The sequence below is a fragment of the Sturnira hondurensis genome, unplaced genomic scaffold, assembly GCF_014824575.4.
Source record: "Sturnira hondurensis isolate 20B ecotype Veracruz unplaced genomic scaffold, ASM1482457v3 Scaffold0020579, whole genome shotgun sequence".
NCBI lineage: Eukaryota > Metazoa > Chordata > Mammalia > Chiroptera > Phyllostomidae > Sturnira > Sturnira hondurensis.
In genome coordinates this window covers 3644621-3669967 of record NW_028093210.1, presented here as the reverse complement: position 1 = coordinate 3669967, position 25347 = coordinate 3644621, and the positions used below count along the sequence as shown (strand labels likewise).

General features: G+C 56.5%; 3 protein-coding genes across 23 annotated transcripts in view; 1 reads left to right on the top strand and 2 right to left on the bottom strand.

The window, feature by feature from the left end:
• The window catches only part of ANKS3 (ankyrin repeat and sterile alpha motif domain containing 3), a 32179-nt gene extending 28735 nt beyond the window's left edge, over positions 1-3444 (top strand). For 7 of the 13 annotated variants that reach the window (XM_037029817.1, XM_037029819.1, XM_037029820.1 and 4 more), the window contains 7 exons: positions 212-336; positions 919-1060; positions 1485-1657; positions 1772-2124; positions 2609-2692; positions 2902-2992; positions 3084-3444. In XM_037029817.1, the coding sequence (XP_036885712.1) occupies positions 212-336; positions 919-1060; positions 1485-1657; positions 1772-2124; positions 2609-2692; positions 2902-2981 (957 nt within the window). In that variant the 3' untranslated portion in view covers positions 2982-2992; positions 3084-3444. Of the gene's footprint in view, positions 1-211; positions 337-918; positions 1061-1484; positions 1658-1771; positions 2125-2608; positions 2693-2901; positions 2993-3065 lie in introns of those variants that run through there. The other 6 variants (XM_037029818.1, XM_037029816.1, XM_037029821.1 and 3 more) reach the window with 6 other exon arrangements.
• Positions 3445-3715: 271 nt separating this feature from the next.
• Positions 3716-7772, bottom strand: NUDT16L1 (nudix hydrolase 16 like 1). Of its 5 annotated transcripts, none has more exons than XM_037029842.1 (3): positions 7720-7772; positions 5900-6223; positions 3716-5237 (listed from the first exon to the last, which is right to left on the bottom strand). In XM_037029842.1, the coding sequence occupies exons 2-3, from the start codon at positions 6221-6223 to the stop codon at positions 5016-5018; spliced, it is 546 nt and encodes a 181-aa protein (XP_036885737.1). In that variant the 5' UTR covers positions 7720-7772; the 3' UTR covers positions 3716-5015. The 5 variants fall into 5 exon arrangements, with proteins under 5 accessions (XP_036885737.1, XP_036885735.1, XP_036885733.1 ...); XM_037029840.1 differs by lacking the exon at positions 7720-7772 and adding an exon at positions 6517-6735; XM_037029838.1 differs by lacking the exon at positions 7720-7772 and adding an exon at positions 6300-6493.
• A 5-nt stretch (positions 7773-7777) lies between these two features.
• MGRN1 (mahogunin ring finger 1) overlaps positions 7778-25347 on the bottom strand; it is a 50386-nt gene continuing 32816 nt past the window's right edge. For 2 of the 5 annotated variants that reach the window (XM_037029829.1, XM_037029831.1), the window contains exons 9-18: positions 24432-24500; positions 23251-23410; positions 21071-21180; positions 18726-18791; positions 16914-17140; positions 15796-15913; positions 15397-15442; positions 13746-13844; positions 12362-12406; positions 9060-10699 (exon numbers count right to left, since the gene is read on the bottom strand). In XM_037029829.1, the coding sequence (XP_036885724.1) occupies positions 12366-12406; positions 13746-13844; positions 15397-15442; positions 15796-15913; positions 16914-17140; positions 18726-18791; positions 21071-21180; positions 23251-23410; positions 24432-24500 (936 nt within the window). In that variant the 3' untranslated portion in view covers positions 9060-10699; positions 12362-12365. Of the gene's footprint in view, positions 7864-9059; positions 10700-12361; positions 12407-13745; positions 13845-15396; positions 15443-15795; positions 15914-16913; positions 17141-18725; positions 18792-21070; positions 21181-23250; positions 23411-24431; positions 24501-25347 lie in introns of those variants that run through there. The other 3 variants (XM_037029832.1, XM_037029833.1, XM_037029830.1) reach the window with 2 other exon arrangements.

Sequence of the window (25347 nt, the reverse complement as noted above, 5' to 3'; positions counted from 1 at the left end):
AGGAGGGGGCAGCTTGGGCTCTCTGCAGTCAGGTCACTGTCCCACTGCTGAACTTGGGGGATCAGCAGGGCTCAGATCTCCCCCTTAAAAGCAAACTCACAGATGTACACCTAGCAGGAGAGAATGGGCTCCTCCTTGTATCGTGTGCCCTTTTTTGTTCCCTTGTCTTTGTGCCACACCCATGCCCTGACCTGGTCTCTCTGCCCCCTAGGACCTTGCCACACTACTGGAACAGATCGGGTGTCTGAAGTACCTGCAGCTGTTCGAGGAACAGGATGTGGACCTTCGAATCTTCCTGACCCTCACTGAGAGTGACCTGAAGGAAATTGGCGTCACGTGAGTCCAACGGGCCATCTGTGGCTGCATGCCCCTTGTTTCAGCCCAAGTTCTGGGACCAGCTGGTGTTGTAGCTTTCCAACCTGGGATAGGAAAAAGTGCCTTCTCTAGAGGTCTGTCTTCTTCCTATGGTCAGCTGTCCTCTCTCCATTCCTACCCTGCTCCTGGCCTAGATGCAGATGGCCTGGGTCCTGTGGCTTCCAGAGCAGGCCCAGCTGACACTGGTGTGTTCAAGGCACCCAGATATTTTCTGCCTGCTCATTTCTGAGAACTTTCTGAGTTGGCAGGCGGTCATCCATAGCCCAGAGCCGGCCAACTGAGTTCCCTGTTTAGGGAAAGCAGCAGCCCAGCTGGGAAGGGAACCAGGTAGAGATTGGGTTGGGGTGTGGTGGGGAGCAGCCTCCTGTGAAGTCCTCACTTCTTACAGCCCTTTGTTTCTGTTTGCTATAGGATCCTGGGGCCACTCTCCCTCTTCGAGGGTAGGATCTCTCCTAGGGGAACCATCTTGATGGAAGGATAGTCTATGGAGCTTCCAGCACATGGCAAATGCTGATCCGAGTCCTTTTCCCATTCTTCCTGCAGATTGTTTGGACCCAAGAGGAAGATGACTTCTGCCATTGCCCGCTGGCACAGCAGTGCCCGCCCCCCCAGTGATGCCCTGGAGCTAGCCTATGCTGACAGGCTGGAAGCTGAGATGCAGGAGCTTGCCATCCAGCTGCACAAAGTAGGTGGGAGAGCAGGGGAGGCAATGTGCAGAAATGGCAAGAGAGGTGTCTGGAGACATACCTACAGAGAGGACACAGTGGGTGATAGGACAGTGAAGGCTGAGGACATTACAACTCCTACCCTGAAGGGGAGATACACAGGGAGACCCACAGGAAGAAGGTTCAGAAATACATGGGACATTAGGCAGGAGGTCAGATGCACACAGGAAAGAAGAGATAGGGTGAGGGCAGAGCACAAGAGGGTGGTGTGGATACCAGAGGGTTCACAGGAAGGGATCCAAAGCAGGGGAGGCTCCAAGGCAGACAGGCCATCTCATTCCAGGAGAGGAGGACAGGCAGAGGATGGGGTGGATCCTCGAGTCTCCTGCATCCTTGGCCCACTTGCCTGCCTGCCAGCCCCACCTCCCACCTCTCCCTCTCCAGCGCTGTGAGGAGGTAGAGGCCATGAAGGGCCAGGTGTCCCAGGAGCAGGAGCTGCGGGCTGTGGTGGAGAGCTGCCTCCTGGAGCAGGATGGCACCCGCAAGGATGTCTCTGCCCAGCTGCAGGAGACCTGGGTCCTGGCTCAGGATGCTGCTCTCATCCTAGACCAGCTGCGGTGAGTAGGCCCCTGAGCTGGCCCTGAGTTCCCTCCAAATTATTCAACCAAGGACTTGCTTTCAGGGCTTCCTGAGATCCCTTTATGCCACCATCCTTCCCCTATTTCATTCAGGTTGTTCCTGCGGGGTAGACCAGGCAGAAGTAGGACCCTGAAAATCTACACACTCTATGCAAGCTTTCTGCCCAAAGAGCTTGTCAGTGTGGGCAGGTGCCTGGGGTGCTTGCCAAGCCCAGGAAGGTGGGCTGCAGGGACAGGACAGGGCTCTGCCCTTCAGTCAGGGAGGTGGGGGTATCTGTCATCCCCTGCCCTCCCCTGCCCTCCATGGAAAGCAGTTGCCAGGCCTCTCCCCTCACCAGCACTTGGTCTTGTGTCCTGCAGAGCCTGTCAGGCTGAGCTGTCAGCCCGAGTGAGGCGAGATGAGTTTCCTCTCGGGGCCACCCTGGGCCCAGCCCTCCCCACGGCTGGTAAGGAGAGCAGTGTCCTGGCCCAGGACTGGGCAGAGATGCCTCCTCAGGCTGGGTTTTACTACTTGTCTCAGCACTTACCACATTTATACTCCCAGATCCTTGTAAACACAATCCCAAACTCCAGGTTGAGGGTGGCCCTGCCCTCCCCAGCCCATTTCCTTCTTGTCCCTCCTGATGGTGGGAAGCAGTGCCTTTGGGCTGTGGCTGACTGTTCTGTCCGAGACCTCAAGTGACTTCTCCAGCCTCCAGATGGCGTCTGGGCTGGGCTGGCAGACCCTAGGGCATAGCCTCACGGGAGGGTTTCATTCCTGGGGCTGGGTCTTGATCAGCAGTTAGTACTTTGGTCAGCAAGCAGAACACATTTTGATGTAACAAGGGGGCCACACAGGCACTGACAGTTGTGTGGGTCACAGTAGGTAGCTCAGCAGAGGCAGGGCTTGTATGCACACAAACCACAGGCTCACCCAGCCCTGCCCCACAGATTCCAAAGACTGGCAGGCCTCCCTGCAAGCCCTGAGCCTCCCTGAGCTGTCACAAGTGTTGGAGGATCAAGTCCACGAGATGGGTGAGTCTCTGGGAGGGCAGCCAATGACCCTCACCCCCACCCAGGAACCAGACACGGAGTAACAGGAAAAGCCTAATGGGCTCTGACCCCAGGGGCAGCCCCACTACAACCTACTGACCCTCCAGGTAATCCACTCCTAGTGGTCCCCCTCACAGGGCTCCCCTTCTTCTACTGCTGCCCAGACTTGCAGTCTCTGTTCCCATCCTCAGGGCGAGTACTGTGCTCAGTGACGCAAGGCCTGGAGAAGCTGCAAGTGCTGAATGGGAAAGAGAACTGGCGGGAACCTTAGCTTGAGGGATGGTGAGTGTCGACCAGCCCAGGATCCAATCTGGGACAGCAGGTCCACTGGGAGCTGAGCAAACACCCACTTTAGTCCCGTTTCCCTTCTCAGAATCTGACGTTGGGTGACTGATCCACCCTGAAGCTGTGTGCCCGGAAAACAGGAGGGCAGTGAGCAGGCAGTTGGAGCAGCCCGGGCCCCAACCACGGCCAGAGGATTGGCCCCCAGGAACAGCTAGAAGAGACAGGACCGGGCTGTGGCCCATGCCAGACAGCAAGGCCCCCGTGGTGGCAAGACAAGGGCCTCATCCAGAGTGTGGTGGTAAGGCCCAGAGCAGACAGGACCTTAGGGAGAGAGCGTGTCCCCATACACCATAGGCACACACTCAGGTTTGCCCTGATGGGTGATGACTGGGGCACCTGGGCAGCATATGTCATTTGCTGGAAAATAAAAATTTAAGATCAGCTGGTGAGGGGCTCAGTTCTGGTCACACTTCATACAGTACTAGATGACAGAAAAACAAAGGGAAAGTCATGCCATGACCCCCAGTCCCAGTGACCCGCTGGGGCCCAAGCCTCCTCTGCCAGGACAGAGAATACTGTGCTCTTAGTGGGGCTGACTTGCTGACCCCTCCTGCTCCTTGTCCCTGCAGCTAGAGCCACTATTGCTCAGACCCTTGTGATTCAAAAGAAGCTACCTGCAGAGCCAAGCATGCCCCCACACCCCAGGAAATAAGAGAAGAGCAAGGTACAGGTGTTTTATTTATAGAGTGAAGTGCCTTTGCCCAGTGTGGCTGCTTCATCAAGGCTCTAAGGTAGAACAGATACCCAGGCTGGGAGCACCTCTTTCCTTAGCAGGCTGGGCAGGCACTGTGGAAATTGTCCCATAGCTTTGCTAAGAAGTTTTACCAGACCTAGGCCCATAGGAGACCTCCAGTGGTGACCTATTTGCCTGTGGTGGCTCTGCTGTTGTCATTTTGGAAACTTGGAGGGTATTTCCAGACCATTCCCAGGAGCTGCCTGCAGACCACATTGGGAATGGAGAAAAGGAGGCTTTCAAAGCACAGTAAAGAACAGCAGGCTCAACCCAGGTGCAGCCAGAGCCACAATGATCAGAAAAGGAGCGTCTTGTGGACAGTCTCAGCAAAGAAGTCCCAGACCAAGTTCATAGCCTAGAGAGGTCCATGGCTGATAGTTCCGCTCATGAACAAGGAGGTAGACAGCAACACCAGCCCCCCCCCCCCCAACCCTGAAGTAGGAGGCCAGTAGCAGCCTGACTCTGAATGGTGCCCAGTGCTCTTGGACCTGGTTCTGTCCTTAAGTCTCCAGGTAGTGGGGAAAGGAAGGAGACGTCCTCCTGCAGCTGGCCTTGGGCCTGCAGTCAAGACTAAAGAATAGAACAGCAGAGGTGCCACTTCACTGCCCCTTCAACAGCTCCATTTACACCTGGGCCTGCGATCCTGACTGTCTTTGGGGACCAAGTCCCAGTGGGGTAAAGAGGTTTTAAAGCCTCACCCATAGTTCACACAATACAGAAAAGGAAATCTAACCAAGTAAAGCAAACAGTCCAAATTAACAGTACAACGTCCTACCCAAGCTGGCTCTTCTCTAGGCCCCCAGGCTGGCACAGAGGGCAGTCTCCAGGAATGAGTCCACGGAGAAAGGCATCCTCCTGAGAAATAACTTCTCACTGTTCTGTGTGTATGCACCTACCCACTTGGAAAATCAGGTGGTAACTGGCCCACCACCAACCCGAGAGACTCTCAGAGAGACAGGTTTAAGCCTCAAGGTGGGTGAGAATGTCCTGAGCCTAGACAGCCAGGTCCAGCACCCCCAGGCCACCCACTGACCAACCTGAGGTCACAGTAGGCCCTGTCACTGCTCAAGACAGTGGAGATGATGAGATGCCCACTCACCCCATGCGGTAAGCAAGGGTTACACACACAGAAACAGTAGAAGACACACTCCTGTGGGATTTCAGGGCCCAGTCTCAGCAATGGGCACAGAACAGAGGAGAGTGAAAACACATGGTATAGGAGCAACCTCAAGAGGAAGATGGGAGCAGCTTCTCCAGAGCTTTCTTCTGCTTCTCAGTGGCTGCAGCAACAGCCTCAGCCAGCTTCTCCTCTGGCATCATATTGAGCACCTTGAGGGCGAAAAGGAGCTGGTACTTAGCTGTGCTGATGAAGGCATTGCTCAGGAAGTTGGGAAAGCCACTGACTCGGTCCTTCTGGGTATACAGTGGGACTCGCACAAGCCCCAGCACCTGCAGAAAAAAACCAAGGTTGGGGCCAGGCCCCCACACCAATAGTACAACCCTGGTAGGAGGGACCTGTGTGACCTGCTAGGCTAGGGGAGGGAAGGGAAGCCAGGTTGCCAAGGACAATGGAAGACCACAGCAGGGTCTGGTGAGGCAGAAGCCAGCCAGTTTCTGTGGAGCAGTGCAGCCCTCTCCCCACCAAGCAAGTTTCAAGGCCACCTCGTGCATTTCTCACCCTCTCCATCCTCTAGTTCCAGCCCCAACTTCACTGGCAGGAAGCCCCCCCAGTCTGCACCGCATGCTCCCCATTTCAGAGGGTGAATCCCCAACACACCAGTTATCACTCCCAGCCCTTCCAGACCATAAGACCCACAAATCACAAGAGTCTTCAACTCCAAGAAAATTCGATCTCCTTCATTCCCCACCCTGCAAGTGCCTGTCTGCTCTTGAATTTCTCACCACTTGAGCAGGTCCCACTCTATCACACTCCCTGCAACCAGTCCCATTCCCCACTCCCAGGATTGGCAACGGCAGGCAGCAAGGCAGATGGAACACAGCCCGGAGGGAGCCCCAGCCTTCCACCCTCAGGTCCCTCTTCCCAACCCCGATGCCGAAAACAGTGACACCCCACCCAACCTGGCCAGGGGACCCTCAGGGGAACGTGTTACCCATGGTCGCAGGGCCAGAGCCAAACCCCGGGGTGGGGGGCGGGGCCCGGGTGGCGGCCCCACCTCCAGGCCGTGGTCGCGCGAGTGCACCGCGCTAATCTCCACGGCGTGCAGCTGCTCCAGCGTTAGCTGCCGCGCATATAGGTGCGCCACGACGCGGTGTGGCCCCTCGGTGAGGTGTGAGCTCAGGTAGTCTGCCTCGGTGAGGCGCAGGCAGCCCAGGCCCAGACCCAGCACCCGGTTCAGTCCGTCCTCCAGTGACCAGAAGCGCCGGTCCACGAAGCCCCCGGGGAAGCCCAGCAGCCCGTCGAAGCGCATCTGCATCTGCAAGGGAGCACCGGGTCACTGCCGTGGGTACGAACAGCGCCCTGGCCACCATCAGCCGGGCCCACGTCCTCACCAGCACCGAGAAGCGCATGGGGATGCGACCGAAAAGCTGCCCGGGGTTGGCGGCGTACAGCATCGCGTGGCAAGAGTGGCTCCAGCCCGGCCCCAGGCGCATTGCCTCCACCCGGCTAATCTGTTTCAGCTCCGGCACCGAGGCCGACATCTTGACACTGCCCACCCAGCCAGATTATCTGCCTTTATGTGAAGACGCTGGCCCGCCCCCGCTATACCTGACCAATCCACGGGCAGCCTCGCTCCATCCGCCAATTACTAACACGCGTCAGGAGAGCCCACCGAGAGACGTGGTTAAGAGGAGCGAAGGGCGTGTGCAAAGGGAGGAACCGCACGCTCTTCAGCCAGCACCCAATAACCTCAAACTCCGGGCGGCGTCGCAGCCTGTGGCAATCAAAAACCACAACACCCAGGATGCAACGCGCCCACCTCTCGCTCCACAGAGCCGATGACGTCAAGGCAAAGGGACTGACGGCTTCGGGCCAGTTGCGCGCGCACGCGCGAGCAGAGCCTGCTAGGTGGAGAGGGTGAAAGACTCAGGGCTCAAGACAATCCAGTCCCCCGATTTGGTGGGACAGCAAGAGCCCCCCAAATCATATTGCCCTTGGCGGGACCACGTCGCAAGCTTTCCCCCAGCACTTCCTTGGGCACGTGGGCACCCCCTGCTTGCCTCAGGAAGGCTCAGCTGAGCCCTGCAACGGGGAGGGCACAACCTGCTAAGCACTCCTATCTAGGTCGCTGCTGGTCTGCCTGACTCGATGACGGCACAGGAAAAAAAGGGCCTGGTGAAGCTCCAACTGCCCCACAATCCAATTCTGTGCTCAGTCCTGGATGGGGTAGATGGCGAGAAGCCCTGAGGCTCCCTACACCCAGTTGGCTAGGGCTAAAGTGACAAGTCCCGGGCTGGGAGCTTCCACGCCCAGCGCCATAAGTATCCACGTCAGGCATCATATGCCAGGTACTGGTGGAGAAAACGGGGTCTCCCCAACTTCCCGAAGAGGACCCTGGACTCATGAGGGCAGGATTTGCCTAAGGGCGCTCCGCAGTTGGTGACATAGCCAGGATCCCAATTCCCACCTTGTCTCTCACCCAGTGTCCACAAAAGAAAATCTCCTGCCTTCTGCCACAGGTACCTACCCCATGTTTGTGCAGAAGGAAATCGGGAAATACATCACTGGGGTTCCCGAGTCCTAATGCCTCTCACTCCACCAGCTGGTCCAAGCTCCATCTGCCTACTCAGAGTGGGCATGGATAGGCTTAGTGAAGAAACTCAGGACTGGTGCCACCGGCACAGCCTTGGGAGAGCCATGCAATAAGGTCAGGGTCTGTAGCACAGGGAAGACTACCCTGAGCAGAGGTGAGTGAGGGAAGTGGGCAGAGGGCAGACAAGGGTTGGTGCGATCCACTAGAAACTCACTCACGTTTGGTCCATGGTGTGCAGTCAGGAGATATGGGTAATGACCCAAAGAGGGACGCTTTCTTCCCCACTGTGGCCCTCTGCCAGAGTCAGGGCTCAGAGGGGTAGCCACAGCTGACGAGAGGCAGCCAGGTCCCAGGGCAAGTCACTGAAGGGGAAAGGTCAGTGAGGGGAAGGGCTCATCCAGAGAGGTCCCTATCTCCAGGTTGCAGGGCATGACCTGAGCCCAAGGCCAGTGTGGGGCAAGGGGTACAGAACAATGGCACCCTGTACCCTACCCCTCCCTGACACCAGACATGAAAGAAAGAGGGTCCATTTGGGGGAATGAGGGAGAGAGACCCAGTGTAGCTGAGAACCTTTCTACCCACACTGGGACCATGCCAGACCCAGGGGCAACCGAAGGTGACAGTCCTTCCTTGGGGCAGGGACTGGCCATCCAAGAACACTACTGGTTCCACTCTTGAACCTCTGCGTTAAAGAAGGAGCCTGTGGAGGCAACTTGGAACTGTTTTTGCAAAGGAGCTGGGGGCCCTGCTTGCCAGGGGTGGTACAAACAGTGCTTCCTGTGCATTTGAGGGCACCAGCTTCTCCCTACTGGGAAACCACTCCCTGGGCAGGGAAACTCGAGCCAAGCAGCACTCCAGCATCATGGCAGCCAAACCTGCCCCTCTAATCCATTCTCCACATGACATCTGGAATGAACCACTCCCTTTCTTAAAAACCTGTTCTTAGAAAACTCTGCCCCTACAAGGTCTTGCAGGGTCTGCACATCTCCCATTTCCAACACTCTGAGCCACTCCTGTTTCTCTCAACTCAGTGGACACCCTAGGTTCACTCCTGCCTCCACACCTTTGCACTTGCTGTGCCAGCTGCCTGGAGTGCTCTTCCAGACCATGGGTTAACTTAAGTCCCCCACGTGACTCCATCTGATCACCTGCTGATTCTGGGAAGATGAGAATTTACTTGTGCAGAGTCTCGCTGACTAGAACACAAGCCCCACATGCCTGGACCATGCCCATCTTGCCTTCTGCTGACACACATAGGTGCTCAGGCAACATCTGTGGGATGAATCAGCGACTCAGATGGGGACTGCAGCAGCCCCTCAAAACCCTGGAGGCCCTGGGTTCCTTCTCCACCAGCTCAGAAGACTGAGCCAAGTCCCCAAGGACCATTCGATCCAACCGAAGAATCAGTACAATAGCCACAAGAGTAACCAGCAGTATCTTACATGGTGTCCCTCATGCCCTCCTGGAGTTGAACCTCACTGATGTAGAAGTACTGCCTCCTGACCAAGAAACAGTTGAGGCCCTGCAGTGCTATGCATAGAAAAAGGAGTGGACAAGATAATGCTGCATGATTTTATTACTATAAATATACAGTAAAAACGAACAAAAACTAGTCCATCAGAATACATCAAATGATAGCGCATGTAAGTTCAAGACAGGGCAGTCTGCATCCTGTCCTTCAGAGTGCTGGCACCAATACCGCTGACGAGAGGCCAGGGTGCTGGTGGGTGATGAGGGGGAGGGGGAGACGGCCAGCTTGTGTGTATGCTAGTGTGCACCAATTAGCACACCAGCAGGTGGAAGGGAAGGCTAGACAGCCAAGTGGCCAGGTAAGGTGGCCTGAGCATGGCCGAGAGCTGTGCATAAGGCAGTGCTCTGCTCAGGCCCAACTGGAGAGAGAATGAGGACCCCACTGGACAAAGTCCCTAATTGTGCGGATGCTCTGTGGACAGCTGCTGGCTGTCCCAGAATGAGAACCATCATGCTTCCCAGGGCAATTCCTCAGAAAGTGAGCTCCTCTGCAAACCCCAATTCCAGGGCGGGGAGCTGCACAGACCCGCCCACACATCAGGCCAAGGTCCCTGGCTGAGGCAGCTTCTGCCCTGCTGCACCTTCTGCCTTTTTGTTGCCTGGGTGGTTGTTTATCATTTAAAAAAAAAAAAAAAAAGAGGCTAACTCCCCCAGGAAGGTCCCACCAAGGAGTCCCAGACCAAAAAAATCAAAGAGAAACATAAAGTGACATTTAAATGGCACAGAGGGAGCAGAGAAGTAGCTCAGGTCCCTCCAGGGGCCCTCCACAGGAAGGTGGTCTGAGGGTGTGTGCAAAGCCACCTCTGAGAAGGCGCAGGACTTGGAAGGGGGACACTAGACCAATTGCTGCCAATAGGCTGTGCACCTGCACCTCTGCCCTAGGCAGACCCAGAGCCGGCCGGAGTGAGAAACCTGGGTGGCCCAGAAGGCAGGGCTGTGGGGCAGGGCTGTGAGCTATGGAAGGCAGACCTACACCAAAGGGCCTGAACAGGAAGGGAACACAGGGCACGAAGCAGTAGTACCAGCCAGGCCACACACATGGGGTAGGGGACAGGCACCATTGCCTTCATTGACCATGACTCAGACCCCACTTCTTTTCCTTCCCTGACAAGCACCCCAGTAACAATTCCTGTGAAGACAGTACTTCACCCACCAATAAATCCTGTCCTGCCAGTTTGTTGAGTTCTCAGGGTGTTAACCCCCCCACTGGCTGGGGGGCTGGACAAAGCCAATCTGGGACATGTGGGTGGCCAGGCCCCAGCCCCAGCTACTCAGCCGACAAAGCAATTGGGGGAGCCCTAGAGCACAGTGCCTGAGACAGAAAAATGCTGTCCTTCATCCTGTACCATTTACAAATATGGAGACCACAAAAACAAGGTTTTGTCAGAGGGAACAGTCCACTGTGCTCTTCAGTCAAGGGGTGTGGGGCCCCTCAAGAGCTGCAGGTGTGACAGGTGTGCAGACAGAAGATGCCGGGGGTCTCACTGGGGTCCAGACAGCCCCTCAGCAAAGTCCGGGAAGCTATGGGCTCCATGCTGCCAGCCTGGCCAGGCTCTCAGATTGGAGTCACGTCAGTGGCCCCAATGTCACAACTGGGGCCACCAAGCAGAGGCCAGGTGGGGCCAGTGGTGAGGAGGCTTCGGGGCATCTCCATGGAAGTGGACCATCCTGCAGGCGGGAGCAGATGGAGGAGGGTCAGGCTAGGCTGAGTCATCCGCTTCAACTGTTCCCTTCACCCACCAGGCTCTGGGTTCCCACCAACTACGAAACCTGGAGGGCAGGGCTACCTAGCACCCTCCACTGCATACGCATGTCTGTGGTGGACCACAGAGAGGGCCAGGGACTCCAGCCACAGGTGAGTGGTGAGGGTGCCAGTAGCAGCTGCAGCCATGCAATAGAGCAGCTGGCCTCTGGATCTCCTGCCCTCGCGGGGGACTGTGCTCCCGGAAACTGAGCAGCCACTGTCTACAAGGCTTCCCCAACTGGATCAGGCTAGCACTCGGTCAGCCCCAGGCCAAAGTGAATGGACTCAGACCTGGGTGCACAGCCAGTGCTCACAGCAGCCCCAGGAGCCCAGCCTGCCCTCTTTAGGGGCCCATTGTTACCACAGTCACCTCCCCAGTGCCGGGGGTGCTCTGTCCCTGGGCACTGGTGTGGGGAGCCCTGACTGAGGTTGCAGCAGCAGAGAGGCCAGGACACTTCTCAGAGCTACAGAATGAATGGCTCTGTCCATCCACCAGCACGCAGGCTCCACGAGTGTCTTTAATTAGCAAACCAAGCAGTATGTCTGCTCTGACCACCTGTGATACAGACTCTGGGGTAAACAGACTGTTTTCTTAGCTGCTGTGGCTACAGACAGTGAGGCAGCTTGGCCACACAGCCTGCAGGTGAAACATATTTCCCTGTAGCTTGATCTGACCTGTGTTTCCTATTTCTGGAAGTGTTACCTAAATTGCAACACTCAGCATCTACTACTGTGGAGGCCAGGATCTACTTTATAAAAGTGCCAGATCCTGTTTCAACAGAGGGTAATACCTGTCAGAAACAATGTGCAAGGAAGATGGGAGGTTTGTCTGGGAAAATATCAAAAAAGTGGACAGCCAGCAAAGCCTGGGCTCAGGTGACAGAAGGAAACCCAGACATCAGCATGGGGTGTGTCTCCCAGCGGGTGCTGCCAGGGCTTTGCCACCGGGACAGACCAGGGATCCTGTGGGAGCGTTCCATGACACACACGTCTGGGAAACCCCAGGCCACCAACCACCAGACCTCCCAGAACCCCGAATGTCATGTGAAGGAGGGGGAGGGTCCCAACACATATGGCCTGTTTCTTGGTGGTGCTCTTGGGACAGCCTTCTGTAAAGGGTCTGGGTCACAGGTAGAGGGGGCCTCCCTGTCAGGCTGGGAGTTAGTCTCAGGACTCCCCCACAGGTTGATATCAGAGTGTGCTGGTGTTCCGGAAGTTTCTGGAGGTGGGTGGGGGACAGGTTAGTAGCAGCAGTGACAAGGTCTCAACCATTCCTGGGACCCTAAAGGCCGAAGAGCCTAACTGGCCCACCGGGTCCTGATGGAAGAACCTCTGGCCCCAGAGCCAGCACCAGACTCATCCCAGGACTGCCTCTTTGGGGCACAGGTGCAGTGGCATTGGGAGAGCTCTGGATCTAAAACCCAGGACCCACGGGAGACATGGGTTTGGAATATGCTGGAAAATGGCGAGGAAACCCCACAGAGGGAGCAGGAGAAGAGGAGGCAGCAGAGGGGATCCTTTCGCTAGCCCCCTGCCAAGGACGCCCATCAGAGCCGCCCACCACGAGTATGACGGCAGTCACGCACCAGCTTACTCCTCTATGCCAACAGAGCAGGAGTCCGGCCCCCGGGCTGTGCAGAGGAGACAGAAATTTGGTTAGCAAAGGCTCGGACACGTCAGCACACTCCACAGCTGATGCACTAGCTTCAGGACAGGCTGCCTTGAGGGGTGGGGAGCAGGAAATGAAATGCCTACACAACCTACGAACTGAAACAAAAGACGGATATAGGCTGAAATTTTATTTCCTGAGAAATGGAGCTCCGGGCCAAATTCTAACCCAGAGAAACTCAGCCTATGGAAGGACTGAGGGGGTGGGGGCCGGGCAGAATTTGAATCACAGTGAAATACTTGAAGTCCTCTGCAAGAACTTACTGGAATCCTGTATTACTCTAAGGTATGCTTTTGCCCCTGGGTGTCCCTATAGGCAGGTCCATAGGTGCCACTGAACCAATAGCTATCCTGCTCCCTCACAGCGCGTGACCCTCTGTCTGCACATGTCGCTGCTCTGCCAAATGTTGGGGTTGGGGGGAAAGAGGCCCTTCCAACCAAAGCACATCAGAGCTCCCCTGATGGGGAGGCCAGGTCACCAGGGACCAGGCAACGGGGGCTCCAAGGGCTCCCCCGGAATGTGGCAGGAGTCAGGCTCTCCGGTGGCAACATGGCTGTTTATCTTGATTCCGGAGCATCAGATGGATCCTAGCAGAAGCCAGCATGAGCACCTGGAGTGCCCCCAACTCCCATCCACCATGTTTGGAGCCCAGGACTCGATGCTGAGTACCTTGGCCCAGAGGAGCCAAGAGCAGAGGGGCTGAGGCCAAAAGGCCCTGGGCAGAGGCCTCAGGAAAGGGGAAGAGAAGCAAGACCATTCCCAGGTGCCTTGAGACACTGGCACTTAGCACCCCAGCCTGTCCCCCGCACCCTGACCTGGGATGTAGTGTTTCATCAGGAACCTCAGGCAAGTGGCAGAGCGCTGGTGGCCCATATCAAGCCTGAAGCAGGCAGGTGGCTTTGTTCATAGCTTCCTGGGGCAGAGGCCCAAGTGTGCCATAGCCATGGAAGAAGATACAGCAACAGGGGAGGCAGACAGGGAAAAGGGTCGTGTCCTTAAACACACAGCCTTTCCTGACTTCCTGTGGCTGAGCTGGCTCTGGGGTGCAAAGGGGCCTCAGGCACAGGCTCTGCCCAAAGAGCCAGCCAGCAGCTGCAGGAGGGGTGACTGTGGAAAATGAGCCTGGCTGTGCTTTAGGGGTTGATGGAAAGAGTGCAGCTCAGAGCCAGGGAGAGGGGTTGGGTTCCCAGGGGTCAGCCCCTCCCTCAATTGTCAGAGCAGGCCCCCAGATCCATGGGGACAGTCACAGCACTGCCCCAGGCCTAGCAGGCCCCCAAAGCCCAAAGGCTGAGTGCTATTACCTGGAAGGTAGATGTCAGTAGGTGGGCCAGGCTGGCAGCAGCCACAGGGGTCAAGGCTGCCATCCTGTAGGACGTTCTCAATGGAGGGCACACGGCTCCCTGCAGAGGAGGGAGCAGGTCAGGGACCCACAGGCAGGGGTAGATCCAGCCTTCCCTCTGGCTGGGAGCCCAGAGAGCCCATTTCTCATCCCCGAGGGCACTACAGCCACTAGGGGCCCTCACTCTGGCCAGGACCTCAGTCTGACTCCCACTCTGCCCTCCCAGGACCCCAGAGGTAGACGTTTCCTCCTCTTCCTCTTTCCTTCTCTTGCACCCCCCAACATGGGGCTTTTGTTTTATTTTTATCTTAAAAAATTACATGCCCAACTTAAAAAAAAAAACAAGATAAAACAGTAACAGGTAGAACTGTTACATGTGTCTTTCTGGATGGGCAGGCAGGGCGGCGGCACTTGGTCCACACACACTGCAGCGGGCCCTGCATGGATGCTCCAGTGGGGGGCCCTCTGGGTGTGGCTGCCCCACTCACACATCAGCTCCCAGTCTCGGACCCGCACTTTTCCCAGTGCTGCCAGGGGTGTCCTCATGGGGGAGGCCTCTCCTACAGAAAGGGGCCTGGTCCCTGTGTCAGGGCACAGCAGAGGGCTGCCCAGTCCCAGCACACACTGTGCACAAGCGAGACAAAGCCAACCCCCAGGAGGTGGGGGAGCCAAGGCCTCAGAGGCAGAGGGGCTGCCTGTACCCTGCCAGCCAGCAGGAGACAGCATGGTGCTTCCGGGAACAGAAACCCCTCCACCCAGCACTCCCACACCCCACACCCAAGGGCCCCGGCCCAGCAGCCTACAGACAGGCCCCACCCATGTGTACGGGGGTGCTGCTCCTGGGAGGGATAGGGGTCCCCATAGTGCAATGCTGGCCGGGAGCCCCAGAAAGAAGGGGTCACAGCAAGGGGGCTTTATCAGACTGCAGGCTTGGGAGCCAGTCAGTGAGGGCGACCTCCTGGCCCTGATCCTCATCTTTCCAACACAGGGAAGAAATGACCAGGGTAGTGGAGAGATGGCATCTCCCCAGCCGGCAAAGGAAAGCACCTCATTATGCCCAACAACCACTGTGAGATCAGGTAGGGACATCCCTGACTCAGAGCCCGGTACATGTGATAGGCACCTGGGACCTAACCCCCATATGTGCTAAACCGCCCCGCCAAAAGAGTTATACAAGCCCCCTCACCCCAACATGGGAAGCGTGGACATAGCTGAACCCTGTGTGCACACCCTGGCCATCAACTGTGCTGGGCTCAAGGCCCACACCGAGGTCCTGGGTCTCCACAGGCGCCGGCAGGACTACAAACCCAAGGGATGGGTGCAGCCCAAGGTCGGGACAAGTGGTGTACGACAGGACAACCATGGAGAGCTGGCTGTGTGCAGAAAGATCCAAGTGGGAAATAAAGTGACCGCTACTACCCGATGCTGGGAGGCAGGAGGAAAACCAGGGGTGGAGGCGGGCTGTCCTCTGAAACACTGCAGTAACCAGTGTATGGTTCTCAGGAAGGCAACACAACTCACTGAGAAGCCTCTAGGAGAGCTGAGCTGGAGGCCCCCAGCCCACCTAGGCAGACAGCACCACAACCCTGCCCTTAAGGAAAGAGAGGGCTTACCTTGTTTTAGCGATGACCTCTCATCAACCTCCTCCGTGAGGAAACTCTGGAGAACAAGGGAAAATGAGTCTGCACCCACAGTGCTGACCCAGGATGGGGCCGACCACCCGAGATCAGGCTGCAGGTAACCTGGGGAGGGGGCAGGGTGAGCTGCAGCTGCCAGTCCAGGGCACATCTGCTGGGTACTTCACACATAGCCCCTTAGCCAATGCCTGCTGCACAGATGAGGAAGCTAAGGCTGAGGGAAGTCACAGCCGGGCCAAGGCCACTGAAGGAGGGAGTGGCAGGGCAGGCCTGGGGCACACCATGACTTAGGTCTCAAAAGTCAACAGGCAAGCAGTGGGGACTCAGATCTCAGGTGGGCAGGACTGAGGAGGGCTGGCCAAGGCGGGGCCTCACCTCTGGGGAGCTGCTCAGCACCAGCCCAGCCCCACTCAGCAAGGCAGGGGCGTCTGAGTTCTGGGAGAGCTTCTCCTCGTCCTCTTCATGGATGGGGGATGATGGGGACCGTAGGGTGCTGGAGGCAGAGAAGAGGGGAGTGAAAGACAAGTGGATGAGAAACGCCAACCCCACACCAGAGCCAGCATCCTGTGAGGGTGAGCTTGCAGACACGCCTGGAGCTGCGGGGCAGGCGCACCCAGGGCGGGGTGGGCACCAGCACAATGACAGTGGGGCTCCCAGCCACCAGACACCGGGGCTATCCACCCACACACGGGCAGAGGCCTAAACGTGGCTTGTTACTTCCAAGACGAGAGCTGAGACAGTAAACCCCTGGGGCGGGAGGTTGGGTGTGGGAAGCAGCAGGAGATCCCCAGGTTTCTTTGTGTATCTTTGAGGCGGTTCTGCCATGTCTGTAAGTCACAAGGGCCATAGTCGGTTTTATAGAACCTCTGCCTTTTTTATACTTTTCTAGTTAGAAACCAGCACATGTGTGAGGTGAGCTGGTTGCCTGAGCCTAGCAAGTGTCCCAGGGACCCATGATGAACCCTTAGCAGGCCCAGGCATGTGGCCCTCGAAGGTTCCTTATGCGAGTGACGACGATCCTGCTTGTCTGGCACAAACAAGGCGGAGGGCATGCAGCTGGTATCACCAAGGCTGGGTTTCTGGTGCCATCCCTGGTCACACCCCAGGATGTGCCCATGTGGCCAACCCCCAGAAAGTCCCGAAACCCTGAAGCTCAAACAGTTCTTCCAGGCTGAGGCAGCGTGCACACTCCTGGGGTTTGCTGCTCCTGTGTGGCCTGGGGCAGGAAGGACACTGGCGTCTCTGGCCCTTCGGACGCAGCCTCCTCCCGCTGCCTTTGCTGTGATCGACAGCCATGAGCCCAAACCACTACTGGTCTTGCGACTCGTTCTGGCGAACCACCAAATGCAATGTGTTATAAAATTATTTAAAATTACAAATAAACCTGCTTTGTGCTTATCTCCTAGCACACATCTCCCTCGCCCCGGCCCACAGAGCAGGTGGGGGAGTTCCCAGACACCCTTCCCCAGAGGGAATTCTGGCACCAGCCTCACCTGTCAGGGGATTTGCTCCTTGACTTCCCCTTCTGGTGGCTGCTTTCCAAGATTCGATCAAGTCCAGCAAGTGGACAGTTGGCCTGGGATAGGCCATCTGAGACGCCCGAGTAGGTGATCTCTTCATAAAGGGGAGCCGAGGGGAGGGCCGGGGAGATGGCTCGAAGGCCGTTGAGTGCCTCAAGCAGGGAGATGGGCTCATAGCCCAGCGGGATGCTGTCAGAGCTCTGAGGGGACAAGAGCAGGTGAGGGATGGGTTGGCCAGGCTCCCTGCCCGCTGCCTGGGGCTTGTGCCCTAGAAATGTTCTATTTCCCAGAACCTGCTTTCTGACCATCTCTCCTGCCTGCTCCACCTTCCAGGGACTTAACTCCTCCCTCCTCCAGAGGGGGGCCAAAAACTCCAGAGCAGCATCCGATCTCCTACCCAGGGCTCCCTCACCATCAGCTGCAGCACACAACCTTGGACACCCAAACACCCCACATGACGTCCAGGATGAAGGTGGAGAGGGCATCTGGAAGAGCCAGCCCTATCCCAAGCTTCAGACAGCCCCTAAAGGACAGCTTCGTGTTCCTGCCTGGCAGAGCCGGAGGGTGAGAGGGTTAGTAAGAGAGCGGAGCGGGGGAGAGCGAAGCCATGCCAGAGGTGAGAGACACCAGTGGGAACCAAAAGTGTTCTAGACTTGGGGGGGGGTGCGCACAGGTGACTGGTCCCCAGGGAGTCTGCCCAAAAACACAGACTTGGGACCCAACTTCAGATCCTCCATGAACCTGGGGCGGCAAGCACCCAAGGGGTGGTGTGTGCGCCAGGTGATTCTAATGTGCTACCTGGTTCAGAACTTCTGTTTCCCCCTTGCTAGGAGTGAATCACATCAACAGGCTGAGTCCTGCTTTAGGGTTAAAGGTGAAAGGAGATGCCCCAGTGCTGGGGCAGGTCAGCAACCCTGTAGGGCAGGGCAGCCACCTGCCCTCACACTCCTTAGATGAGGTGAAGGGCAGATGCTCCCAAGTACTTCCTGTGTGCAACCCCCACTGACTGGCTGGAAGGAAGGCTGCCTTTCAGGGAGGTGGTGAAGCAATGCTGGCACCACAGGGAAAGCAGAGGACCAAGGTGGGGCCTCTTGCCCTCAGAGAGCACTGCCCAGGTCCCCAGGTCACCTGACCCAGGGGTGCCCTGCATTTGCTCCCTACTACTTTCAGTTTAAAGGTAATTTCTCTGAACCCTCTCGCCCACCAAGAAAAGGAAAACATCTGTCTCTAGCTTGACTCTCCAGTGACGTCCACCTGTGTGCTTCACTGCAGGCCCAGCCCAGCCCAGCCGCCATGCACTGTCTGGCCCCAGCCTGCTCCCTGAGATGCAGGGAAAATGCAAGAAAACTAAGTCCTTGGCCCAAAGAAATAAAACCCAAGGGGCAGAGGGTGCAGGATGACAAGCAAGAGCCAGGAGTGCCGTTTGCAAAATCTAGCAGCCACATTAGCTCCACCTCCAACATCATTCCACTGCCAGCAAGAAAAAAAGGGAAACAAGGGCACTAGGACCAGGGGCAGAAGCAGAGCTGGCGGGAGGGGCGGCCTGAAGCCAGCTTGTTGCCCGGCAGCGGGACGGAGAGACTGGCTTTTTGCTGACAGACCTTGAGCTTTGCTTGTTCCGCAAAACTCCTTTCCTAGGCAGAGACGTGGGACTGGGGAGAGTGGATTTGACAGATTAAATTAATCAAAAGCATCAGCCTGGGGTAAAAATGACTTCCCGTACTTGTCATTGGCTTAATAATCAGGGTGAAGGGCAGAGATGTGGCCACAAGGCCAAACACTTACAGTTTCCCTTTTAGGTTTCTTGCTGGCCAGTGAGGCAGGGTGCGACTTTGTTTTTTTAAAGGGACACTGTCAAGATAAAAATCATACATTTTACAACTACCACCCTCCGTACGGCCCTGGAGCTGGCTGGATGGTGTCTGTCTGGCGTGCTGGCTTCTAGGAGTGCCATCAGCCAGCACCTCACCAACTCGGTGTGCGCATGAACCGTGGGGACCTCGCCACAAGTGCAGGTTTGGCCTCAGGGGCCTTGCTGGGTAGGGCCTGCACAACTATGCAGCTTCTGGGAACCATGCTGCTGGTACAGCCCGTCCCCATCCCCAGCGCCCACCCACAGTCTGGGTCACCTGAAGTGGAAGGTCCTAGGCAGGGCTGCTGGACACAAGTGTGCCTGGCTGGGTGTGAGGAAGAGACCCATAGGCCCCGAGCACCTCTGTGAGGCTTAACCCGGCCTCTTAAACTTACCACCAACTTCTACACCCTAATGGTAGCTGGGTAGAAAAATCAGCCCCAATTCACCTCACTCTGTGATGACTTTGTTCACCTTAACAAACTCACTGGAGGAAATGCCTAATTTGGGCTCTCTCAGGTACTAGGTGGAAATGGCTTATATAGGGAACAGGACAGAGAACAACTCCGGAGAGAAAGACACTACAGGTTTCCACCTGGGCCCCAGCCGCCCTGCACTGTGGGCTGCATCTCAGCTCTCCGGATAAGGGGGACACACAGAAACTGGGAGGGGACACACAAGCCACAATTTAAAATCCACCACCTAGGCAGTCACCCTTCTATGAAGGAATCCTCACTTCCTTGGAGCACGAATCACACCCAGACGCTGTTGCTATTTTCCTTTCTCCCAAAAACTCAGTTGTTGGAAAAAGTGTGCAGTGTCCCTAATCAAGTCCATGTTAAGTATGTGGTCGGCCCAGTTTCCAAGTTGTAGGGCCCAGAAGGCAAATCAGACAGTGTGGCCGCTGGAGAAGCAGGGATGGGATGACGAGGACTTGCCCCGCCCTCAGGGTGGGCGGCAGCCTTGCCTCTGCTCCAGCTTCAAGACCACACCTCCAGATTTTGAAAGAGAAGCCGTAAGTCTGACTTTTAAGGAAAATTTCCAAATTTTTAAACGTTAACCCAATTTTCGGAAACATTACATAGGCCAAACACATCGTGCCCACTGGCCCGGCATGGGGGCCCATCCTACAGGCGCACCTGTCCGGAGGGCGTGGGTCCTTCTTCTCAGTGTCGGCAGGGCCTCTAGAAATCACTGGGTCCCAACCACTTCAGGTGGGAGCCAAGAAAACGGACTCATATCTAATAATATTCATGGCCAGCAGGGACCTGTGAGCTTGAGACCCAGGCTTGCCCCACACCTGTTCCCTGGTCCTTTCTCCCCCATCTGTCCATCTCAGCCTCTCCTTTCTACTCCCATCCTTGTCTCTGTCTGTCTGTCTCTCTCTCCATGTTTCTTTCCATCTCCTTCTCCCTGTTTGGCCATCTCCTAAGTATCCCCCTTTCGCTTTCATCCCTGCTGTGACCCCTACTCTGTGTCTCTGTGTCTGCCCCGCCCCCCGCCATCTCAGTCCCTGCCCTACCTGTGTCTCTCCGCCTCCCTGTCTCTGGACCCTCCATTTCTCTCTGCCCCTCTGTCTCTGTCTCTCCCCCTCTCTACTTCTGCCCACGCTCATCCATCTCTCTAAGTCTCTTCATGTCTCTGCACAGCTCTCTCTCAAGGTCCCTGAGGCCAGAGTCCAACACCCCTCATCTGCCTGCAGCAAGGTCCAGCTCATGGCTTCTAGGGAACAAGGGCAGTGGACGGTTGCTGAGGTGCCCTCCTGTGTGCCCAGGCTGGAGATAGGTGGGCAGAGAATGCACAGAGGGTATGTCACAGCCACCCTGGGGAGGAAACCACACTTCCCAAGACACAAAGTGCCCCTGGCTGTCTGGCTTGGTGGAGTAATGGTGACAGACACTGTGGCTCAAGCTCCATGAAGGGGCACCTGCCATTGCCAACAATCCTAGCCGCCTGGACCACCCCACTCAGCCTCACAGCCATCTGGGAGCCATGCTGGGGAGATGAGGACAAAAAGACCCAGAGAGCTGGCAGACAGAGGTGCTAGCCAGATGGTCTTGGTTCTGGCCAGGTAGTGCTCTGAGGGTAGGGCCCAGGGAGCCTCCATCCAGCCACCTGACCAACCCAGCCCCTCTGGGAGCCAGACACAGCCCTAACATGAAGACAGGCCCTGCAGCATCGGGGTGCCTGGCAGGCCCTGCACAGCAGCAGGGGCCTCCCCCAGAACCCTTCCTCTGCCCACCACCACATCCCCAGTGCAGGAGGAAGAGGCACTTACAGAGTGCTCGTCATGGTCCATGCTCTGAGCCAGAACAGGGCTGAAGGAGACAGGGGACAGGGCTCCTGGCTTCTTCCTCACTGCCCGGATCTGCAGAAGGGCCCGGAAGGCTGTGGCAGAAGGGAGGGGTCGATGTCAGGCAAAGAGCAGGCAATTCTAGCACCACTGAGACCCTCCAAGCTCTGGGGACCCTGACTACCCACTCATGCCACAGCAGTACCAGGACAAGCCATGTTTACAATTCAGGAAAAACAGGGCCAAAATAAAATGCCCCACCCCCCAACCCAAGGGAAACAGAGAAGCCAGAACTGCGCTGCCCCAGTCCGAACGGAACTTTTAGGGACAGCAGGCAGGAAGCAGCTGTCACACTAGACAGTGAACGTGCCTCTGAGTTACACCTGCCAACCAGCTAAAAGCACACAGCGAGCCATGAACACCGCATGTCTCTCCCTGCAAGTCACACCAGCCGACAGGCAGGCAGGCACGTGTACGTGAATGTTCACGATGGCACATCCGTGCTGGGAAAACCAGAAGCAGCACAGACACTAACCACCGACTGCAGAGTTAGAAAAATAAATCAGAACAAGAGCTACCAGTCACCTCGCAGCATCGGTTTCACTAACAGAAGCACAACGTTTGTCAGACACGGTTCAGTGAAAAGTACACGCCATGCACACAAGTCACACGTATACCAGGTTCATCCCCACAGTAAGATGGAGGACAACTGAGTCCCCAGCATTGACAGCGGTCGCCCCACGTTGCAGGCTTCTGGGACAATGGGCCTGGGCCGACTTGCCAGCCCAAGTGCTACAAACACCTGCCTTGGGGGACGCCTGCTCCCGGGCCTCTGGACAACGCCCAGGAGACCAGAGCAAGCTGGGGAGGCTGCAGTTCAGCTCCAGCCCAGGATCTGGCCACCCACCACGGCCTCCCTGCCCTGCCTTCCTGCTCCTACTGCCATCCCAGCTGTTCTCCAAGTAGGCTCGATAGAGTCCTGCTGCCATCTCTCCAGGCCCAGCACACAGCCCCAGCATCCTATGGAGTCGGGTGATTCCTCCTGGGCTCTGGACCCCCGCCCCCCAGAGCAGACAGCCTCATCCTCCACTGCCACAGACCCAGCCTGCCCCGCAGCCCGGGCACCTGCACACCCTTTTGATGGCCCACCTGGCTATCCTAAGGGGACAACCTATGATTTGCTGGTGTAGTGGGGGCAGGACTGTGGGCTCTGGGCCAAAACCAGTTTAAACTATACCTCTGCCCCTTACTAACTATGACCTTGGGCGGTTCCCTCTGAGCCCCAAGGCAGTGACAAGGCAAGTGTGACAGCTCGGGACCACATGTCCTGGCTCAGACCTTGGAGGTGGAACCTTAGCAGCCAATGTGTGAAATGGCATAAAGACCAAGTTCAAGACAGCCATCATTTGCCTCCTAAATAAAATGCCCCACAGCTTCCCCAGGCAGGCGCTGTCCCTGCCCACCTAACTCTCATGTTGACCCAGCAGGACTGTACCCTGAGAATGTTTAGTATCTCTCTTAGAACACAAATATTGTATTCAGACTTATGACCAACATCATGACTTTTGACTAGGAAAAAAAATGGCCCTCACTGGTGTGGCTCAGTAGATCGAGTGTAGGCCTGCAAACCAAAGGGTCGCCAGTTTGATTCCCAGTCAGGGAACATGCCTGGGTTGTGAGCCAGGTCCCCAGTGGGGGGCATGCCAGAGGCAACTACACATTGATGTTTCTCTCCCTCTTTTTCTCCCCCCGCCCTTCCCCTCTCTCTACAAATAAATAAAATCTTTAAAAAAATGTCTGGAGTGCTCCAGAAACCCAAATTTAATTCCTTGATTACCCTTTTCATTTCACTGTGATTCTCCATCAAAATATTTCCCACATGATCTTTAATATGAAGATTTGACTCACTGATCACTTTCTGTCCGATTCTAACGCCACTGCAAACACCTGCCCCGGAACACCCGTTCCGGCCGTCCTGAGAGTCTAATCTCCCTGAAGCAGACCTTGGAGGGTCTGGACCATTCATGCCCGCAGAGCCACTGAGGGTGTGAACTACCTACACCAACCACCAGGTGCCAATTCACCCTGCACCAGGTGGGAGGCTGACAGCGTTCGGCGTTCCCAGCCCGCACCCCCGGCTGCTCTGGTGCAGGGCCCCCACTCACGCAGCCGGCAGATGGGGCAGTTGCTGGCCTGGTAGCGCAGTGTGTCAGCGCAGGAGTTGCACAGGCACAGGTGGCGGCAGGGCAGGATCAGCGTGTCCCGCAGGTCTGACAGGCACACCACGCACTCATTGCTGTTGTCACTGTTCTCCTCATCCGAAGGCTGCGGGACAATGAGGGTCTGAGGGTCAGTGGCCTTCTGAGGCTCTGACAACAGAGCCTGGGGGCCAGTTAAGGAGCAGGGAGGAGGCCTTCCTGCCCCTGGCTACCCCACTAGACACCCCCCCACTTCCCCTGGGGGAGGCTGTGGGGGCAAAGGGAAACCCAAATGGGTGCAGGACGGTCACCACAGAGTTGGGCACCTCAGCAAACTCAACCCAGAGTCACACTCCCTGGGCACCAGGCTCAGATCCAGCCCAAGCCACCCCTCCACCCCACAGCTAAGTGGAGAATCTGTAGGCCCTGGCCCCACCAACACACTCCTACCTAGACCCCAAATCAAGGAACTGAGGTCTATTTCTATTCCTCAGAAAAAGAAAGAAAATGTGGAAAAGATGCAACACTATGGAAAATATCTTCTAGAAAGTACCCTTTTATTTGGTTTAAAAAAGAACAAGAGAATCAGACAAGTCAATATTTTGCTCAGAAATATTGTTTGAAATATTTTCATCAAGTAAAATCTGGATCAAGAGAGAGCAACATTCTACAACAGGGACCAGCAGCTCCCAAAGGAGTGTCCTCCTCCCCACAGAGCCACAGGCACCCCAGTCTGGGGAGGACCCGGACAGCAGGGCGCAGCGAGGCTCAGCCGCTCGTGTGAGCACAGGAAGGCCAAGGCGGCACCGGCTGAGCCCAAAAAGGCACGAGGGGACTCCACATGCCCTGGCTCCCCTCATGGCCAGCACCCCAACCATGGTAACAAGCGAATGAATTTGCTGGAGAAAGGACAAAATGTCCTTTAACTCTGTTAACTCTTTTTAAAAATTAAGGAAAAATGATGGAATCTGGAGTCCCAGGGCCTCCAGGAAAAGGTGTGGAAGGGAACTGGCTCATCAGCCTGCAGGGTCCTGGCCAGGGGACCTCAGGCAAGCCACCCCCACCAGCCTGATTCTTTGCCGGTGGCAGGACAGCCGGGGAATGAGGCCAGCCTGAGGTGTGGGCACGTGCTCATGGTGAATACATACCTTCGTCTCCTGGTTGTTCTTATTCTCAATGCCATAGATCTCCTGTAGCAGGTAGCTGACCCGGTCTACCTGGAGAGCAGAGAGGTACCCGGGCACTTGCTTGCCCCCACTCAAGGGCTCCTCCACACCCACCTGGCCTAACACCACTCTCCCTGCCAGACTCGGGTCCCAGGAGCAGGCATAGTTGGGAATTCTGTCTGCCCCAACCCCGGGGAGTGGGTCCAATGCTAGGACGGGGTCAGAGAGAACCTGCTATCTGCCCAGCCCAACTAGTATGGGCAGTAAGGCTGGGGCCCAAGTGGTCCTGTCCACCAGAGAAGACCTAAAGCCAACATCCACACAGACCTAGAAACCATACCCTGTGCAGTCTCTCCTGTCCCCAACCTAGAGAAAATAATGTCAGACCTACCCACCACTAGCCCAACAAGCGTGACCGGGTTCAGGCCTCATGCTGGCCTCGTTCGGCAGTGGTCTGAGCTTCTGTGCTTCCCGCAGTTCTATGGACCACAAACACTCCTCCTGGGAGTTGCAGTCCTGCCAGCCAGTTCCCCCAGGACAAGGCCCTGACCATCATCACTAGGGTCTCTGGCCCTTCTGCAACCTTTAGGGGCTGGATCTGCCATTGTTCTCCTTACCCCTCTTTTGAAAAACTAACCAACACCATTCCTGGGTTGTGGCTTATATACCTATCAGCTACATATAAGGATGGCATAATCACAGATTTGGAAACAGGCCCCACCACGGCCACTGTTAAAGTCAGCCTCAATATCAAGATCCAACATGACACAGTTCAGTGAACCCACTCCCTAAATTTTCACAGTGCAGATGCCAACAGGGATAACCTCTCCTGGTGGGGGACCATGGAGTTACAGACCCTGGAAAAGCTGCACTTCTCTACATCTCCACTTGCTCCAGG